Genomic DNA, 20,381 nt, shown 5'->3' on the forward strand with positions numbered 1-20,381 from the left:
CTCAAAGCAGACAGGGTCCCCTGTCCTGAGAGGGCGGCTCTGGGCACCGTGCAGAGTGCAGCATCACAGAGCTTAGAGAGGAGTTTGTTTCCTCGATTAACACGGACACCAAGTTGTCACCTCCAGGGCACAGCAGCGGTCTCCATCTTCACTCACTTTTCCTTTATTCCGCACCCACCCCCAGAGACAGACTCGGGCAGCACAGAGCAGGTTCAGCCACCCCCGCCCAGGCTGAGAAGCAAGAGAGAGAGGTGGGTACAGGAGCTCCACCCTCAATGGCACCACACAGGACCGATGGAGCTGCTGGGGCTCGGGGCGGGCTGGGGGGGCCCACCTGTTGATGCTCCACTCAGGGTCGATCTTCAGGATGGTGGGGTCCTCCGTATAATTGTACTTCACCTCAGGGTTGGTGAGCTGAGCACGGTTGATGTTGATGACGATGGGCGCACTGCCGGGGCTCTGCCCAGGGGGCGTCAGACACCGGATCTCTCTGGAGTTCCTCCTAGAGGGGCCAGGGGACAGCGAGGGCGCAGGGAGGTGCTGGAGCTTGCCTCTAAGGTGGGCTAAGCGTCTAGGCTCCATCACAGACAGGTGTGTGGGCAAGTCACTGGACCTCCCCGGGCCTCGCCTGCCCGCCTGGGACACAGAGCCACCCGAGGCCCTGCTCCTGGTCGCTGATGACTGTTACAGCCACTTTCCCATCAGCCCTTCTTCAGGGCCGGGGGCATGTCTCCCAGAGGGCCATGCTCAGCAACAACTCTCGTGAAGGGATGCCCACACCCTGCCCCACCTCCATGCTGTCTCCTGATCTGAAAACAGAGCCACCCCAAGCCTGGGCCATGAGGAGGCAGAATGAACCGGCCAGGGTGGTGGGGGCGCTCGGTCACCCCCGCCAAGCAGCCAGCCGGTCACCGCCTGCACCTGGGTCCCTGTCCCCTCGGCTCCTTCAGCACAGCCAGGAGGCTCCGCAGCCGCCAGGCCCGCTCCTGCGGCAAGGCTGCAAACACCGATAATTAGTCTGATAGCGGATAATTACCGCAGGAAAATATTTAAAGGGCCGTTCCATTATCATCCCTAATCTAAAATTATCCACTTCAAGCCTCAGGGCTTTTGTCAAGATTTCGTTTTTCTCTCTTAAGAAAATTTTTTTAAATACTTGTGTTCCCAAGGGATGCCCCTCACCCCAGAACAGGGCAGTTGTGTCCCCCTCCCTTGGGTCCAGGCCCGCCCACTCCCCCAACACTGCCCACCCTGCCCTTCCCACTCTAGAGGTAGCCTGTCTCCATGGTAACACTCTCCGCCTCTGGTTTCCATGGTGATCACCCCAACCAGGCTCTCCAACCCCCCCCCCCCTTGTTTCCTGGGCAACAAGAGGGGGCATGCAGCCATCTGAACCAACCACTACCCAGGGAAGGTAGGCCTTGCCCAGGCCCCCTACCCCCCATCTGCACCCCATACCAGGAGAAGGAGCAGGGCCGGCCGCCAACAGACACAGCCACGTCACTGCCTGCGTTCAGGTGGCTGCCCTCGATGCCAATCCAGGTGCCCCCGGAAAGAGGCCCTCGGGCAGGGCTCACTCGATAGAAGGTTGGAGTCTAGGGGGAAGAAGGGACTTGCATGAGGTGCCAGAGGCCTGCTTGCACCCCCAGCCATGCCCCAGGCCCTGTGTTCACGGGCTCCCAGGCACGGCCCACAGTCAGGGCCCGAAGTATACAGTGGGGACCTGCAGTTAGGCCCTGGAGACCAGGAGGCTGAGGGGAGACCAGAACAAAGGTGTTGCTGGATGAGGGGGCCCACGGAGGACCAGGAGCTCAATCCAGCCCCTGCACAGCCCCCCTCAGCCACTGGGGGAGGACAGGGGTCCGGGCCGGGAAGGGCTTACCACGAAGGTGAAGCGCTTGGGTGACAAGGCCCGGTAGTGAGGAGAGCAGTCTCGCACGCACACCTCCACTAGGGCGTCGTGAGATCGCACTGTGCTGGCGTCCCCGATCTCGCAGACGATCCTGGGGGGCACCAGATGACCTTAGCGGGCTGTGGGGTCTAGCCCGGATGTCGGGACCCCCTGCCCACCTGCCCGCTGGGCCCGCCAGGCTGCACTCACTGCTCAGCACTGATGTACTCGCTCTCCACGGGGCTGCACAGCACCTTGCCCACACGCACGCCCAGCCGCACGTCCTCAAAGCGCAGGCCCAGGTTCTCACCCGTGATGGTGAGCCGTGTGCCTCCTTGCCGCGGGCCCGTCTCGGGGAACAGCTGCGGAGAGGCCGAGGCTGGGACACGGAGGTGGACCACCATGGGCCAGGAAGGGCCCTGCGCGGGAGGCAGCCGGGGGTTGGGGGGGTCCGTGTCTCTGCCCAGGGCTGGCAGGCCTGCCTACCTTAAGGATCTTGGGGTCAGCGCAGCGGCTGCTGCCATGGCGGGCATGCATCCAGGCGGCAGGTGCATCGGCGGGGCAGTGGGGGCGCAGGGAGCACCGGCGTTCGGCCACGCACCAACCGCACTCAAAGCGCGGGTCGGCCTTGAGGCAGAGGCCGCAGCTCTCTCGAAGGGCCGGGCACTTGTAGAGGTGGGCTGTGGGGAGGGGCACGGTCAGCTCGGCCCACCCTCAGCCCCACCCTCCGAGACAGCCCGCCCAGCTCACCCTGGATGTTCTGAGGGTTGTCGATGACGAAGTCACCGTTCCACACCACCGACAGGTTCACGGGCAGGTCGCTGACATCATTGCCCTCGTAGGAATACTGCAGGCAGAGGGCAGGCGGTCAGGCCACGTGCACAGCCTAGACTCTGAGGTCGTGGGCCACTGCCCACGGCAGTGAGTCAGGGACTGCATGCCCCTCCTGGCTACCTCTGGGACTGTCCCCTGGGAGCAGGCTTGGCAGGGCAGAGCCTAGGGGCTCTGCCTGTCCAGAATGGCATTTCCAATCTGGACCCAGAAATCCCAGAGAGCCATCCACCCACTAGCCAGCCTAGAGAGCTAAGCTGTCACACGCAGCTCTCCCTCCACCACAGCCCAAATGTACACGCGCGTGCACACACACACGGGGAGTTTTTTCTTGGTGGCCAGAATCCCCACTCTCCAGCCAAGGCCCTGTCCCCAGCAGCCACATGAGGCACACACTCCACAGTGACCACCCACTTCCCCCTGCAGTCTGCCCGACCAGGAAATCAGAACTCCCCAACTGGCCCCCTTGGCTACGCGTCACGGGTTCTCTACGCACCTCTGTTTCTTTGTCTGCTGAGTGGACTCAGTAATCCCTACACCAGGCCTGCCCTGAGGTGTAAGATGTGTGCCCTGAGCTCTGGGCACAGGCCAGCAGGAAGCACCAGCAGGTGAGTCTCTGCCCCCCACCCCATCCCTGGATGGGCTGGGCTCAGGGACAATACCCCTCCCCCGGGAGCCCAGGCCTGGCGCTCCCAGCTGTGTCCCACTTTCTGCAGCTGAGGACCTCCACTCCATCCCAGAGCAATTCATCATTATTTTATCTGCAGGAATTTAATTGGATCCTATCAAATTCCCTGGTACTCCCTTTTCCCTTTCAACACAGTCACCGGAAAGACAAATGTGGGCCGGGGGGTTGGGGGAGGGCAGGATGGAGGGGACAGAGGCTCAGGGACGGCAGAGAAATGGGGCAGGGGAGGCACCAACAGACGGCCGGAGAGCAAGGGGAGGGTTGAAGCAGCCAGGCCACAGGACCTGGAGAGATGCAGGTGTAAGGCGTGACAGAGTGAGGAGAGAGGATGGGAAGCACAGGGCAGGAAGGTGCAGGGACCTCTTGGGCCAGCTGCAGGGCACAGGGCCTGGCCAAGTGACAACCTGCCCCCAGGAGGCTGCTGGGACCCCCTGCCCACCCCGCTGGACACATGACGTGCTGGTCAAGGAGTCACCATCATTAGCAGGAGGCCACACCTCTGACCGTAGGCCTCTCCCCTGGGATTCTCTCCGATGACACTCTTCCTGAACAGACAGGGAAACTGAGGCCTGCCAGCAGTCACAGAGCCAGCCAGAGGAGAGCTCAAGTGGCCTTCGGACCACCATGCAACCCCCCCCCCCCCCCCCCCCCCCGCCCCATCTACCAGGGAAGGACTTGGCTCTGCAGAGATCACCATCACTAAACTCCCTGGACTTGACTAAAGGCTTTAGAACCGTGACCCTATCAGGTTCTGGACTCCAAATGCAGCTGCTTCCTGACCCTGAGGCAACACCACCAGCTGATGCGCCAGCCACTGTGAATGCTTTCTGGTGCTGGCCACAGGACACACAACAGGAGCTGAGCGCTCGGTCACTGTCGCCCTGACGGTGGCCCTCCTGGGAGCACGGGTGAAGGTGGCACGAGGGCGTTCCCACACACCAATCTGGCCTCCTCACCCACGTCAGGAGACCCCACGCAAAGCCACACGTGCACTTCCCACCCTGTTTCTAAGTATCCTCTCCCACATCTGAGACGTGCACCTGCCAGTCATCTGGGTGGCTCTTGGCACATCTCCATCTGCGGCCCTCTCACCCACGCACCCGGGGGGCACCCGAGGCCGTGGCCCCGGCCTGCTGAGCCTGGAGTGCCTTCTGAGCCATCCCGGCCACCCCTGACTATGCACCGCCTTCGCGCTAAGGGCAGAAACCGGATCCTGAGGCTGTGAGGGTGACGGGCGCGGTCCGGCACACAGGGCTCCAGGAGCCACCCCGCCTCACCGAGGAGTTCTGGCACTGCAGGCTGGAGCTGTTGAAGCGCAGGGCAGTGACGCGGGCCGGGCTCCCCGGGATGTGGAAGAGGCACTCGTACCCACGCTGGCCCGACTGCGGCTGCGGAAGGTTGCGCGCGGCCAGGGTGATGGGCTTCACCACGCCCACCGGCACGTAGATCTGGGTGGAGGGCAGGATCTGCGGGCAGTCCTGGGGACGACAAGGCTTCGGCTGAAAGGCTGGGTGTGAGCGCGGTGCCCCCTACTACGGCCCAGACCCTCATCTGTGCACAGAGCCTGCGGGCAGGCACCCCTGGGTCCATTTTACACACTGGCGGACTGAAACCTCAGGAACTGCCAGCAGGGCTGGAGGCAGGGGGCCTGAGTTCTGCACCCGCCAGACTATGGCCACATACTATAGGCCCTCTCACCTGCGGGCCCAAGTGCCCTGCCCAGCACGCTAGGACCCCACTGTTCAGCACCGAGGGAGCCCCATCTGGCCCACAGCTGAAAAGGCCCTTGAGGCAGAAGCAGCTGAGCATGGGGCGTTGGGGCTTGAGCTCACAGCTGGGGGCCCAGGGAGCATGTAAAAATAGCCAGAGCTGGGCAGAAAAACAGCCCGGGGCCCCCAGGGCCAGCATTTGGGCAACAAACTGATGCAATGGCCCAGCTTCCTTGCAGCACTGCCGGCAGGAGCCGCGGGAAGGGAAGGCCCCGCGGGAGCTATGCTGAGCTGGGCTTTAAATAGAGATGCTGAAAACAGGCCATAATCCCCAAGCCCTGCAACAGCTCCCACGGCAGGCACAGGCCCAGGACTGGCTCTGCAGAGGTTCTGGGGGCCTGAGGAGGGGCCCGGACTCTGGCAGGGACAGACCGGCAGGATGGCCACTAACTGCCGGGTCTGCAGGGATGCCCTTCCTCCCCTCCTCCACCCCGGGGAGAGGCAAGTGATGGGGACATGTACACAGAGCTACTGTCCACGCATTCAGGCGCCCACACCTACACCAGCACTTCCCTGGCCATTTGACGGGGTGCCCAGGCCAGCCCCCAGGCCCAGGGACCCTCCTGCTGCCTCTCCAGCCCCCGGCTGCCCCTCCTGGACCCCCAGCAGCCCTGGCTCCTTCTGGCCACCAGGACTTGGCTCCCGTCACCCCCCAAGCTCACACGTCCCTCTGTAGACACTATCTCTGCTGCCCAGGAGGCCCTGGTCTGTCCCGGGCTGTAGGCTCTGTGCCCGCATCAGGTTGGAGTCTGACAGAGGCTGTTCCCTGGCACCATGTTCCTGAGGGGCCACCTCCCAGCAGATCCAAACCAGAAGCAGAGATAGGAAGAGGGGAACCTGAGGGGGAGGAGCCTGCTCCTTCCAAGCAACAGGACTGGTCAAGTTTGGGCCTGTGTCATTCTCCTTAGAAAAGTCCCCATAAAACCCGGGACTACGGCTGAAGACAGTGTATCATTAGGATGAGTCCCTTCCCACGGCAACCTCCCTGGACCCCATGACCACCCTCAGCCCAGTCCTGAACCCTCCTCAGGAGGGTCTGCACGTGCTGTTCCACCCAGGCCCACGACAGCCCTCCCTGAGGTCCCTAGACCCTGGGGTCACTAACCAGCTTCCTGCTGCCCCACAGCCCCTGCCTGCCCTCAGGACACCTGTGCCCAGCTCCTCATGTGGGCCACACTCCAAGGGAAGCCCACTGCCCATCCCCACACCCTGGCTCTCAACACCAGCCGCTCACCCAGATACTGCTCCCGCCAAATGCCCAAGGTCCCTGCCTGTTCCTGGCCTGCCCCTGACTGCCACCTTGTCCCATGATGGGCAATGTCACAGCAGGGAGGGGACAGGGGCCTGGGGAGTGATGGTGGAGGCTGGTCGGGGGAGGCTCTGTGAGGAGTGGCCTGAGGCACGCTGCACCTCTTCTGCCCCCACACCCCACACCCTCCTGCCCCGTCCAACCACGGGCACGGTGTCCACTGCGAACAAGGGCCCTGGCCTCCAGTTCCGGCTCTGTACCCTCTGACAGGATCCCAGGTCGGCCGGTCCTGGTTCCGAGTGCCTCGGGTTCCAGGAAAAGTAGCCTGGCTGTTCATAAATAAAGTCAGCACCCTGCCCAGGCTCCAAAATAATTACTACCTAATTACTATCAATTACTACGCGGTACCTCAAATGACTCCGAGAACCATCCGCCCACCCTGCAAGTCAGTCTGATGGGTTCCCTCATCCACACGGATTCTGGGCGCCGGGCCTTTCCCGCCTGCCCACACACCTCACCGTATCGGGTGGACAGTCCCCCTCTCCCTGCATCGTCCCTCGGGCATCCCTTTGGTCTATCGCCCCCACACAGAAGCCCAGGTGGGAGGCCTTCCCTGAGGACCACGAAGCACATCAAGAGGCCGCCAACAAGCACTACTGGTTGGCCTCAGGTCAAGGTGGCCTTGGACAAGGTCCCAAATAGCGCAGGCCTCTGGCGCAGTGTCCCGGCTGCCCGTGGGAGCTCTCCCACTGCCAGCTGCAGGCGACACCCAGCTCGACCACGCCTCTCAAACCCTGAGCTCACCTCAGGCTGGCCTCACCTCAGACACGTTGACACGGCCCTCCAGAAAGGCGCAGTCGGCAGCGTTGTGTGTGCACACGTGGCGGTATTTGCACCAGTGGCAGGGGAAGGAGCCGTTGACACAAGACAGGCAGCTGCGGGGAGAGGGCAGGCGTGCTGAAACCGGGGCGACCTGTGGCTCCAGCCAGGGGCTGCACGGGGCCACATTACCTGCCTGCTACTTCTTCAGCAGTTCACAGTGCCAGCTCAGGACCTTTGCACTGGCTGCTCCTCCATCCCGTGCTTCCCTCTCTTTGCACTGCTTTTTCTCCAGACCCTGAACACCTGACAGTCCACCCCAGTGTCTGCTGACACAACCTTCCTGGTTACAGACGTGACGAAAGCCTGCGCTGTGCACCGAGGTGACCACTGGCCACACCAAGTCACACATGACAACAAGCACTGGGAAAATGTGCTGGTGCACGTACAGAACTGTCTTTTAAATTCCAATCTCATCTTAATTAACTTAGGTTTAAATTTAGGAGGGAAGCTGTCGCTGCAGGGCCCAGCAGAACCGTGGCGGACATCCATCTCCCTGACCAGAAGGCAAGCTCCGCCTGGCAGGTGCTTGTCCGGTTCTCTCCCACACGTCCCCAGGGCCTAGACAGGTCCCTGCGGCGCTCTGGCCTGCACAACCTCCTGTGGCTGGAGCCCTGTCATCTCTGCAGCCCCCATGGACCCACTTACACTGGAGAAAACTACCTCTAGCTTCTCCCAGGGACCTCCCAACCCACCGGCCACCCTGCTTCTCCCGAGACCCTCAATCCCCTCCAGCTCCAGAGTCCTGCCCGCTGCTCCAAACATCCCAGCCACCCTGGACAGAGAGATCATAACCTAGTAATATCAACACCCAGGCCCTCAGTGGGCCCCCACGAAGAGGCAGGCAGTCTGCCGGTCAGCCAACAAAGGCACAACTGAAACTCAGGTGCCTCTGGCTCTGTGGCTGACCCATACACCTGGGTGAGCCCCTCGACCCCACTCCTCACACCTCAGCAGCTTGCGAGAGGCCGGCGAGACTTGCCTTGTTTGAATCAGTGCACCTCACTCCCCTCCCCTGCCCCGCTCTCACAGCCCCGGCCTGAGCCTCCTCCCCATCTGCCTCCTGGAGGCCGTGCCCTCGCCGGCCCCCCTGCCAGGTGAGAGGCTCTCACGAGGGCCTCTCCTCCCGCCCTGACCACCGGGCCACACAGAGCCATGCCCTGCCCTGCCCTGCCCTGCTGGGGTGGTCAGTGCAGAAGTGCCAGGACACTCACGACTGGTGGACGCTGCAGTTGTAGAAGACGAAGTCCACGGACGCAAACTTCTTGCCTGTCTCCTTAGACTTCAGGTAAAGCTTGACCACCCGCTGGTCTCCTGCAGAAGCAGCACGGGCCTGAGTCATCGGGGCCACCCGGGGCCGCCGGCCCCAGGACCCTCTCCCAGGGCCAGCCCGGAACAGGGACAGGCCTTGCCAGGGACCCTCCCCTCTCACCACCTGCACGGCCCCTGGCCGTACCCCTGCCCCTCAGACCCTGGGACCCAGGGAGCCTCCGAGCCCATGGACAGGCAGCTGTGGCCCCATCTCCCAGAGCAGGCACCTGCTCCTTCCCCTGCCAGCCTACAGTGACCACGCAACACCCATTCACAGACCCCACCAGGACGGCTCCAGGTGCCACTCTGACCCCCGCCCACGGTGGCACTCACCCTGGCCTCGTGTGATGGGCGCCACCTCCCGAGCAGAGGGCGAGCGGCAGTGGATGCGGCCATCCTCCAGGATGCTCTCGGACTCGGTGAAGTCCTCAAAGGAGCAGTTGACGCCAGCCGAGAGGTCAGGCACGTTCCAGGCCTGCAGCACAAGCTGGGCCCCACAGGAGGCTTCGGTGAGCAAGGAGCTCTCGCGCCCCCCCCCCCCCCGCCCCCCACTGGTCACCCCGACCCCACACCAGGGCAGCCGCACTCACCGGAACCTGAGACATGGTGACGGAGACGTTTCGAGGCTGCACCGTTAGCTGCACGCACTGCAGCAGGTCGGAGGCGAAGCGCTGGGGCTCGTCCGCCCGCTCACAGGCATCCTGCCGTGAGCAGCTGCGGGAAGAGGGTGCTGGGGCTAGGCGTGGGGGAGGCGGCCAGAGGGGCACCCCGACCCTCCGGGCCCTGCTCAGCAGGGCTGTCGTCACCCGCGCTAAGGGAAGCCAAACGCCCTGCCCAGGAGAGACCCGGAGGTGCTCAAAAGGGAGTCGTGACTGCCCGAGGCACCCGGGACGGCCACGTGGGGCTCTCCCAGGTCAGAGGCTGCCAGGCAGGGGTGTCCGGGCCCTCGAGACTCACATGCTGTGCAGGACACACCAGCCGCAGTGGGGGTCCCGCGACCCCAGGCACAGCTCGCACGATGCATACTGCACACAGCTCTCCACGGGCACACGAGTCACCTGGCAGCACGGGAAGCTTGGTGTCAGGCCCCCGCGAGGCTCGTCCCCGCAACCCCTACCAGCCTCGCCTCCTCACCGCAGTCGCGTGTGTGTGTCCTGTTCCCACACACGAGCGGGGCCCCCGTTTCAGGTCGCTCTCTAGCATGGTCTATTCAAAGGTTAGTCCTGGGTGACCCTGACTTGGCCAAATCAGGCTAAACAGGCCAGGGCCCTCTGCTGGGAGGCAGCAGTCAAGGAGCAAGCAAGTCAGTGCAGGTGAGACATCCAGGGAGGAATTGACCGCTCCAGCCAGAGTCACTCTCCCATCTGTCTGGATTCTGAGTTCCTCAAGGGAGCCTGAGCTCATCAACTCCAGTCCTAAGCACAGAGGCAGGCTGGGCCCCTCTTACCCCGACCTCGCCAGCTTGGATGGCACTGAGGTCCTCAGAAAAGTGGAATAACATGACAGCTGGGAGAGGGGCATGCGGTCACCAGGCTGAGAAGGTCAGAGGCTGGCTCCAAGCGCTAGGCTGGGAACACAAATGCGCGGCCTCGATAAGGTGGGCCAGGCCAGGTGCCAACCCCATGGAGATGGGCAGATGAGGCCGGTGCTGTGCGGGCCCGCAGCCCGAGAATTCGGGGCCCCAGATGTATGCTCCCAGTCCTCAAATGACACCAATACTCCCACAAAGCTCTTATTCAAGTATCTGTTCCTGTGGATATGCAACTGTTCAGGGAGAAATTGAGAATTCCAAGTCTGACCGGGGAAAATCTGGAGCCAGGGTGGACAGAGTAGACCAATGATGGGAGCAGACCCACCCCCCAACGTGTCCTGCAGTGGGTCACCCACCTGCTTTTCAGTCATCGCGTAGAGGTATTGGCGGTCGGGGCTGAGGACCAGGTCACGCAGGATAGGGCTGCTCTCTTGGGCCACCACACTCTCATAGGCCAGGGCTGGCCGGCCACCAGGGTTTCCCAGGTCTACCAGGATCTGTGGCAGTGAGGGATTAAGTGGGGCTAGGCCAGCAATGGCCAACGCTGGCCCAGCCCCACACCTACTTAAGGTCAGGGGTCTGGAGCCCCTCCCCCAGCTGCCCCCCAAGCCCCGCAAGGATAAGGCTAAGGCTTCCAACCACACCATGGCCATGGGGGACAAACTTCAGCCCCGTAGGCAAGTCCTGACCTAGCCCCTTCATCCACAAGAACAACCACAACCCACCACCCGTCATATACAGCCAAGCCCTGCACAAAAGTGGCAGGGGTCCCACTTTCCTTGGGGCCAGGCTGGGTGCCCCAGAGGAAGGCATATTTGTGCAGGGGGTAGAAAGGCACGAAGAGGCAGCAGGGGCCTTCAGGGACAGTGAGGTGTCCAGTGTGGCTGAGAAGTGACACCAGGAGGCTCCAGGGCAGGGAGGTGGCATGGGAGTGGGGGGCCCCGGTGAGGTCCTGGAGTGGGGTGCACCCCAGCAAGAAGGCAGGAGGGAGGGCGTCTCATCGGCATGGAAATATATTCCAGATCCCAAACAAACCGGGCGCTAATTAGCCAGCTCTTCTCTGCAGCTTACGATGCTGCAAGTATTTTTAGTTGCTTTTACCAAACAAATGTATTTAATTAACAGAGAGACCCAGGGGGCTTTCCAGAGACGGGACTCATGGGGCGGCGTCTGCCCAGCTCCGCCAGTCCCGGGCAGGCTCCCAGGGCACAAGGTGGCCGGCCCTGCTCAGGCCCGCCCCTCTCTGGCTGTGACCCAGCAGCCAGCCCACCTCTCCACCTCCGCCTCGTCCCAGGCTCAGCCCAGCACCCCTCCTCTGCACCCCCACACTGACAGGACAGGGCAGGTCTCCTTGGTGGGGGTGGCCCGTGGAGCTGGTGAACACCCCTGCGCTCTGCGCTGGCCGAGGGCGGCCAGCCAGGGTGGGGCGCTGTGACTCTGGGCCAGAGGCTGCCGGCTGAGGGAGAGGGGGAGGGCCGCATTCCTGAGAGCCCGAGGCCACCCCCCACATCCGCTCAGCTGCCTCCCAGCCAGGCAGGCAGGCTTAAGTCAAACCAGACCCGGAAGAGCTGAGCCCTGAGCTGGGCAGGGGGAGGCGGCCACAGGCCCGGCCTGGAGCTGCCCAAGTGGCTTCGGCCCACGGCCTCCAGGAAGAAGGGGTGCTGGGTGAGGGGCTGTGGCAGCCCAGCCTCAGCGCCCCTGCGGGTGAGCGTGGACGGGACCCCAACCTGGACCCAGCCGGCCCCACAAACCTTCTGCCCTCGGGGGTGGGCAGTTGCTGCTGGCGGGGAATCTGCAGCCACAGGAGAGCTCAGGGAGGCCAGCAGTGCCACCTCTGGACACCCACACTGCCTGGACCCAAGGCCCAGCACAGACACCCAGCTGTGCAAGCGACATGGCGCGCTGACCCGCTCTCTGCCTATTCCCCTACTTGTGAGATGGTGACGACAGGCACCACTCCCCCTGCCAGAGCTGCTCTGAGAATCAAATAAGGACCAAGCCACTGTGCCAAGAAGAGGGGACAGAAGGCGGCTGGACCTCAAGGCAATCACCAAACCCCAGCAGCCACAACCCAGGCCTGGCAAGGCCAGCCTGGACAGTGGCCAGGAAGCAGGGGACAAGGAGGTCAGGAGGGCAGGGCCTGTATGCAGGCCAGTGCACCCGTGGGACCCAGGTCTCCAGCCCTAGTCTCAGCCCAACTGATCAAATCAGGACTCCGGATTTCTCCCAGAGCCCTGCCTTACACCTGTGCCCCCTCCCTGCAGGCGCCCCCTGCAGCCACCCAGAAGCCCAGGCCAGACCCCAGCCCTCCCAGCACCAGGCCCCCTCCCCCAGTGCCCCAAGCCTGGCCCCCCCCACAACCAGATACGGGGGGACGGCTACCCAGGAGGCCTTGACAGCCTGGCCTGACCAGACCTCAGCCCCTTGCATGCAGGGGGCGCTCAAGAAGTGTCTGCTGAACAGGGAAACTGGAGGGGCCCTGCCTCACCGAGACACACGGACCACCAGTGTCCATATGGTGCTGACTCTGACCAACCCCCTCTACCAGGCCTGCCGTCTCCCTCCCTACTGAGGGCTGAGGGCATGGGCTGGGGCGTGGACGTCCTATCCAGGGGCACTCACAACCCAGCAGGGACAAGGGAAACATTACAGGGAAGGGCACAACCAGGGAGCACACCAGCAGGGGCCATGGAAAGGGGCAGGCAGAGAGCAGGATCCTAGGGGATGTAAGAGAGGAGGCAGGCCAGAGCCAGACTCTGAAACGCCCCGCCCCTGGGCCGGCAGCACGCCGACTCCAACAGGTGGCACCCAACAGCTGCAGTGGGGAGCGTGCATGTCCAGCTGTCCATCCGCTACGCATCCATCTGTCCACCCATCTGCCCAGCACGGGGCAGCCCCGGCCCTCAAACATGCAGAGGCAGGCCCCAAGGAGCCGGGACATTTCTGGAGAAAGCAGAGTAAGTGGGGGTGCCAGGGAGGCACAGCTGGCAGGCCCGTGGGTGGATGTGACGTGGGTGACAGGCTCCACGCTGTATACTGAGTGGCCACCGTCCAGGCTCAGCAGGGCCCCTGCATGCACACGTGTGACCGTCGGATGGGCAGGAGGTGTCCAGCCCAGCAAAGACCAGTGCTCGGGACATGCCTGCTGTGTCACAGCTGGTTTTCAGGCTGCAGGGCCCGTGCAGCACAGACAGGTGAACCGAGACTTGCGAGGCCCCCACTTGCACCTGGGGACATAGAGTCTGCTCCAAAAGCGGGAGGAGGGATGCAGTATGCCGCCAGGAAGGCATTCCAGGGACAAGGGGCGTGCAGGGCAGGCACGGGGCCAGGCAGCTGGCAGGACAGCAGGACATATGCCACACCGCCGGGAGGCACGTGCCAATGCCACTCCCCTGCGCACAGCTGTCCAGTCGAGGGCCACCCACCTGGGGATGGCCCACCCTGGGGCAGCCGGCCCGCAGCACACACAGGAGAGACTTCCGGCATCCCCTGGGATCTTCCCTCCCACCTCCAGCTGTCACCTCTGTGCTCTGCAAACGCTTCCCCAAGACTACCAGAACCTTCCACAACTAGCTACGACCACCTTCCCTCCCATGTCCCACCACAGAAGAACCTCAGGGTCCAAACTCTGTCCCTCTGCCATTGGTGCCCTTCCCCACACCTGCTGAGAAAGGACGCCTCCTCCTCCTGCCTAGATGGCTGGAGAGGAGGTGGCCAGCCTCCCAGGGCATGCCTGCTGGGCTACACCACGCCCAGGCACCCACCCGCCCCTGGCTCTGACCCAGAGGGACAGAGCCACCCCCGTCCAGCCTCTGGCCCAGCCCTCTGGCTCACCCACTTCTCCAACCTGGGTTTTTTTCCCCTGTACCTCTGTACGTGGGGGAGACCCCTACATTCTGAGCTGAGGCACAAGGGCTGTCAATGCCCCCTGGCCCCAGCAACCTCTTGGTGCCAGGACCAAAAAACACTGGGCCACACACACACCACCACCACGAGGCATCAACCGCCTGTTCCCACAGACAGGCCAGCATGCAATTTCACCTTCACCCCAGGCCAACAGGTCCTGGGGACCCAGGACACATGGTAGGGGGTGAGGGGGGGTCCTGCAAAGAGAGCCCTGTGCAGGGCCAAGAGGAGGTAGCCAGTGGCAGGTGGGCAGCCCCTGGCCCTGGGGCCTAAACCCCAGGCCGGCCCAGCCGGCTGCCCCCGCACCCATCACCGCGTGGCTCTCGCCAACTGCTGCGGCCTGGCCAGGTCAGCTGTCCGTCCAGCCCAGATCCAACAAAGAGCCTATTCTCTGTGCTGAGGGCGGGTGGGGGCACTGGGAGGATGTCTGGGCCACGCAGGCCGCTTGCCAAGGCCGGCACGCGCCCTAGCCGCCCGGAGGCAGGGGGCTGCCCAGCTTGGCCCCGACCAGGGAAAGGAAAGAGTTCCCTGCTCTGCCCATCCCGAGATAACGGCCCTCGTGTCCCTATCTGTGGAATAGCGGTACGCTGACTAAACCAGAGAGCAGGTGAACAGGACCCCAGGTGATGGGACAGGCAAAAGATGGGAGGACAGCAGCCAGTGACCCGGCTACAGGGCTGGGACCCCATGGGTGTCTTCCTCCTCTAGTACGTACAGCTGCCCAGCCTATTCCCAGCCCCCTGGGCAGCAGAGTGGTCCTGGGAGGGGCTCCCTCTCTCCTTGAAGGAGCCCATCTTCCTTCTCCTGGTCAGGGCCGTGCAGCCGTGTGGGTGAACCCAGCTCCTGGGCCCCTCTCATCCCCTCACCAGCTGCCACAGGATTCCCCCCACCACCCCCGCTCCCTCCAGCTGGGGGCAGGTTCCAGGCCCCTTCCTGGGACCATTCTCACAAAGGCCAGGAGGAATTTGATATTGGAAAAGCAATTAACAATTTCCTCTTGGCAGTACTTGGGTAATTAAAACATGATTTGCAGGAGGCCCAATGGCTCTAATTGGGCCAAACACACCTGGCGAGATTGGGAGGGAGAGTCCCAAGAATCTTGTCTTTTTCAACCCTAGCCCTCAACACAGAGGAAAGCGGACACCAACCAACATAAACAGTGGTCCTCTTTGACCCTTGGTCTCCTCATCTGCCAGCAGAAATCCACCTCACAGGGCTGTGTTAGAGTTCAGAAGCTCGTGGTTCCAACAGTAGGGGAGGAAAGACTGCTTGGAAAGCTGCCTGGAAACTGGGCCCCCAAGGCTAGATGCTGCCATGAGGTCAAGGTGCACAACCACCCTGGGGAATCTGCCCCACAGCCATGGAGGCCACACAAAGCTGGGCCACAAGGCAACACAGATCACACGGCCTGAGCTTTGGCCCTACTGTTCTCTCCTTCCAGAATGCCCTTCCTGGAAGACCCCTCAGTGGGGCTGTTCTAGTCTCTGTACCCACCTTGCTGCAATGCCACGGGTTCCCACGCCCTGACCCCTTAGAGGACAGGTCCTGGAAGTCAGGGACCTATCTGTCCATGGGCGGGGGAACTACACACTGCAGGCAATAACCCTGGACCTTCATGAGGCCACCTCCACCAAGCCAGGCCCACAGCTAGGCACACACGGGGCTGGGCACAGGGTGGCCACTGCCTGCCTGTGGCCGAAAGCATCATGCTCGTCAAAGATGCCTAGACGCCCCTGCTGTGGCTAAGGCCTGATTGGCCAGACCCCGCAGGAAGGTGGGCCTGTAGTGTAGGGCCAGGGGCGGGACCCTCCATGCATGCCTGTGGGCGACTGCTGATCACCGATGGAGGGGCAGAAAAGCAGTGCTGGCACTGGTTCTGGGACAAAGGGCAGGGGAGTCACTAGACAGACCCAGGGTGGGAATGAGAGGCCCCTGCACCCTCTGGTACTATGGCCCGGAGAACCAGAAAGAGCATAGCATGTCGTCCCCAGGACACACACACACGTCCCCCAGAGTACCGGGCAATACCACCAAAGGTTCCAGGGACCACGTCCTTAGCAGGAAGGGGCAGTGCCCCACAGTGACCCACAGGGCCCCACAGGCACAGCAACTAAGACATATGGGAAGCAGGCGGCCGGGACCCGTCTACTCTCCACTAACAACACTCTGGAGGGTAGAACTCCACCAGGACCCAGTAACCTGCCCCAAGCATGGCTGTATGAGATCAACCACTCGGCCAGGCAGTACCACACCTAATCCTGGAAATGGCAACACCGACAGTCCTAGAGCTTCAGGACAGGAGGAGAAGAGAGGCCCAGAGGCCCTGCTCCCAGGTGGAAACTCAACAGCAACGTGGCCCTGCACGCGTGGAGCCTGTGTCACAGAATTCACCACCACTGCAGACCCACAGGGAACAACGCCTGGGGTCTGCCCCAGGAGGGAGGGCCCCGTGCACACAGGTCTGCAGTACACGATGTCATCACGACACAGAACGGAGCAGGCCTGCCCACGACAGCACGGGCGAGCCCCACCAACGGCAATGAGCAAGGAAGACAAAAGACGACGTGCTACATGACCCACAGAAAACCCCAAACTGGCACAACAGCCCTAGGGACGGAGGTCAACCAGTAAAGTGATCCTTGGGGGAGGGAGCGACCTTCCTGGGGACAGGGGGCCTGGCGTGCTTCCAGTGACACGCTCCAGGCCGCACACCCACAGCTGTGTACTTTCCTGCAGATACATCACAACTGAGAGTGGACATCAGTCATACACTAGGCACGTGCAGGAGGCCACGGACCTCCCTGCCCCCCCACTCCCCGCCACGCTACAGGCAGCCGCGTGCTTGTGCTCAGGGCTCACGTTCCAGCATGATGAGGACACCCGCAGGCACGGTCACCAACGGTGCAGGCTGCCCCTTGGAGCTTCTGTAGGTCTCTAGAGGTCAGGTCACTGGGAGTCAAGGGCATCCCCCTGCCACACAAGATACAAATCCAGGGAGGTGGTGCCACTCCCTGCCGCTGAGGAGTTCGGGGGCTGGGGGCCTGGTCCTGCCCAGGATCTCTCTCAGGGCCAACATCTTTCCCCCAGCCCCTCAGGGGCTCCCCAGTCAGCCTCCCGCACAGACCTGGGCTGGGGGAGCAGGGACCCCTGCTGGACGCGCAGAGCAGGCTCTGGCCCAGGACAGGTCCCTGGAGCAAGGACCGGGAAGAAGCCCACGCTGCTCTATGCAGGTCTTGGAAACACTACCCGACTCCCAGGATCTCTGAATTTCAGCATCCTAAGGAGAGTGGGGTGGGGGGGGGGAGGGGAGTCCTAGGGGAATGGAAAAAGCATCCAAGGGGAAGCTTCTAGAGCTGTGAGGCCACTGGAGGTTAAGAGGTATCCCTGTCACTGGCAGCCCAGGCCCAGAGCAACCCACGCAGATGCTCAGCAGCTACCAGCACGGCTGTGATGCTGCAGAGCCAGGGAAGAGCTGGGGCCCCGGGGCCCAGAGTGCTGCCGCCACAGCCGTGTTCCTCCTCCACTCGAGGATTAGCACACAGGAAGAAACGGCGGCCTCCCCTGGGCTTCCCAAATGCCCCCAGGAGGCACAGCCCACCCAGCACTGAGGGATAAAAACCAAGGCCCCAGCAGGAGGGAGCTTCGCCAGGCAGGCCCCCTTGCTAGCCAGACTCCAAAACGGCCCAGCCCAGCCCTGGAGCCCAGCTGGGCGGCCATCCCGCGGGTCCCATCCCAAGGCCGGGCACCCTGCAAGCCAGTGATGCCATAGCCCAGATCCCCATGGTCATAAACTGGTGGCCCACGGCACCCTTAGGTTGACCCACAGTGCCTTCTAAAAGCCCGTCATTAGTTGCCAATGCTTAACAATAAGAGACCTCACACAAAATACGGATTTCCAGATTCTCTTGAAAAACCGGATGCTCAGGCAGACGGGGCCCACTTTCTCACCTGGCACAGCCACCAGAGCGGCAGGGCTGTGTTCCTCAGCCCAGCCCCCGAGCCCTGCAGCAGGGATGGTGCCAGTGCAGGGCTAGCCTGGCGGTGCCCCTCCCCCGGCCCAGGAGGCAGGCACTGTCCCCACTTCTGCTCTGCAGAAGTCTAAGAAGTCTAAGGAGTCTAAGAGGGCCTCCAGACTACGGCGGGGCAGAGTGGGCACCCACTGGCAGGAGCCTGGGGCGGGTCCTCTCCCCACCCACGGTGAGCACCTGGACGGACTCAAAAGAACTCAAACCAGGGGCCACCCTGGGGAACTCCTGCCAGGGTCCAGGGGTCCCTGGTGGCCATTTGGGGCATTGGGGGGAAGGTAACATGCAGGACTGGGGATCTGGGGTATCAGCCCAGGAGGACAGGCTGCCCCTGTTGGCGGGGAGGGAGGCAGGTGGCGGGCAGAGCCTCTGGGGAAGACCAGGGGAGTCAGGGAGCACTCCCAGCCAGCCCTGAACAGCTGAAGTTGGCAGGTCCTAAATTAATCAGCTACAATTTCACACAATGTTCACTCATTCTCGTTCGGTGGGGCCCGGCAGAGGGCCAGCCGGGTCCCTAGAGCTCACCAGTTACTTCTTAAAGCCCAAGAAGACCCAGGCCTGGGTAAATTGAGAGTGTCTTGGGCTTTGTCAGTACAGCAGGCCTGCCCCCAGGTCAGCAGTGGGCAGGGGTCCCCGGGGCCCAGGCTCCAGCATGTGATGAGGACAAAGGACAAGAATCAGGGAGGAGGCAGTGCTGAGCTGGACCGGAGGGCACCCCGTGGCCCGCCCTGTCCTGGCTCAGGCCCCTGGACCAGAGCCACTCCCGCCCCCAGGGTGGGTCAGAACGACACGGTGGGAGAGGTGGGGGGGGGGGGGTGGTCAGGAGGGAGAGGGAACTGGTGACACAGGCTGGGCCCCAGCTGAGGAGAGGCACGGTCTCCCTTCACAGTGGGTCAAGGCTGGAGGCCTGGCAAGGGGACCTGGGGGAGATTATGGGGCTGGGGCAAGCAGAATGGGACTGGTACCTCTTCCCCCAGCCCCCACCCTGCTCCAGACCTCCACCCGCAGAGGGGCCCCAGGGCACCATGAGCCCTAGGCAACAGGGCGGCAGAGAGAGCGGGACAGTCGTGCTCCCCACAGGAGCTGGATGGAGCCGGACCTGTTCCCAGGGCGAGGCAGGGCCAGGCAGTCACTGGCTGATGCGCTGGGCTGTGGGAAGAAAGAGCCCTGAAGGCTGGCAGCTCAGGGCAGGAGTGGGCAGCGAGGGGCTCTTGGAGGGGGGGCTGCCTTAGACCCCGGGCTTCCTCAGAGAAGGGACACTGAAATCAGGGCCCCCGTTTCCTTTCCAGAGAACAAGGAAGGAGACTACAGTCATGAGCAAGGACCCTGGAGCCAGTAAGCCTGGGCACATGCTGCAGCCACCATATGCCTCAGTTTCCTCATCTGACAAAAGGATGGCAGGGTTATTGCAAGGACTCAGAGAGGCAGCACCACAAGTGAGAGCTAGCTGCATGCCCGAATGGGACCACACACACACCAGGCTCTGGGCTTCTTCACGCTATGCTTGGGGGGACAGGCTCAGAGAGGCTACACAAGCAGCCCCAGGGTCACAGAGCTCACAAGGGAGAGAGCGGAGACCACACCTAAACTCAGCCATTTGTATGGGATTAAGGTGCAAACAACTGTCTGTGGAGCTGCCCAAAACCCCCCTTCAACTTGGGTGGGTGGGTGCAGGTGAGTGGTGGATGGGGCAAGGCTAGGGCATGCCTTCATGGGGGAGCCTCGAAACTAACGTGGTTCTAATTCCCCAATGATGGGGCTCTCCCACCACCAGGCCAGCAGCCCCTGGGCACTGGGTCCCACGTACCCCTAAAAGGGTGCAGTCCACACACTCATGGTGCAGTGCCCAGCCCAGAGGGGTCCAGGGATGGAAGGAGCCAATGTCCAAGAAAGACAGGGCTGTGGGAGGCAGGTGCAGGGGTGGGTAAGGGAGAGAGCAGCAGAGGTTTTCTTATGAATGGGCCTAAGCCCAGCTCCCACTCGACACAATGGGCCTCAGTTTCCCCTCTGTGGGACCAGGGCAGAGAGGAAGGAGAGCAGGACCAATTAGACTCACAGAACTCCCACCCAGACAGCGGCCCTGGGGCAGGGGAGTGAGGCCAGAGCCAGTGAGGCAGCCAGGGAGGCCGGGCCAGACTAACCCGTTCTCCCAACCTTACAGGGTGGCCTGTGGGCACAGACAGTGCCTTAGCCATCTGCCTGCCAGCCCACCCACCATCAAATGTGCCACTCCCAGCCCCAGGAGCCCAGCCTCCCACTGGGTGACAGGCTCCAGGGCGTCCTGCAGTAGTTTCTCCAAGC

At 62.9% G+C, this 20,381-nt stretch overlaps 1 protein-coding gene and 1 long non-coding RNA gene across 3 annotated transcripts in view; one reads left to right on the top strand and one right to left on the bottom strand.

Annotated features, from left to right (window-relative positions):
* The window catches only part of PLXNA1 (plexin A1), a 49,016-nt gene that overhangs the window by 18,401 nt on the left and 10,234 nt on the right, over positions 1-20,381 (bottom strand). For both annotated transcript variants that reach the window (XM_023250088.2, XM_003982562.6), the window contains 13 exons: positions 10,506-10,646; positions 9,576-9,676; positions 9,209-9,332; positions 8,952-9,105; positions 8,522-8,621; positions 7,249-7,363; positions 4,688-4,888; positions 2,642-2,738; positions 2,378-2,571; positions 2,102-2,253; positions 1,883-2,003; positions 1,459-1,595; positions 335-502 (listed from right to left, as the gene is read on the bottom strand). In XM_023250088.2, coding sequence (XP_023105856.2) covers positions 335-502; positions 1,459-1,595; positions 1,883-2,003; positions 2,102-2,253; positions 2,378-2,571; positions 2,642-2,738; positions 4,688-4,888; positions 7,249-7,363; positions 8,522-8,621; positions 8,952-9,105; positions 9,209-9,332; positions 9,576-9,676; positions 10,506-10,646 — 1,805 coding nt within the window. The remainder of the gene's footprint in view (positions 1-334; positions 503-1,458; positions 1,596-1,882; positions 2,004-2,101; positions 2,254-2,377; positions 2,572-2,641; positions 2,739-4,687; positions 4,889-7,248; positions 7,364-8,521; positions 8,622-8,951; positions 9,106-9,208; positions 9,333-9,575; positions 9,677-10,505; positions 10,647-20,381) is intronic.
* LOC111559460 lies at positions 1,369-4,045 on the top strand. Its single transcript, XR_002740388.2, has 3 exons — positions 1,369-1,414; positions 3,149-3,330; positions 3,920-4,045. It is a non-coding gene; the product is annotated as an uncharacterized LOC111559460 (long non-coding RNA).

This window comes from Felis catus, chromosome A2 (assembly GCF_018350175.1).
Source record: "Felis catus isolate Fca126 chromosome A2, F.catus_Fca126_mat1.0, whole genome shotgun sequence".
Taxonomy (NCBI): domain Eukaryota; kingdom Metazoa; phylum Chordata; class Mammalia; order Carnivora; family Felidae; genus Felis; species Felis catus.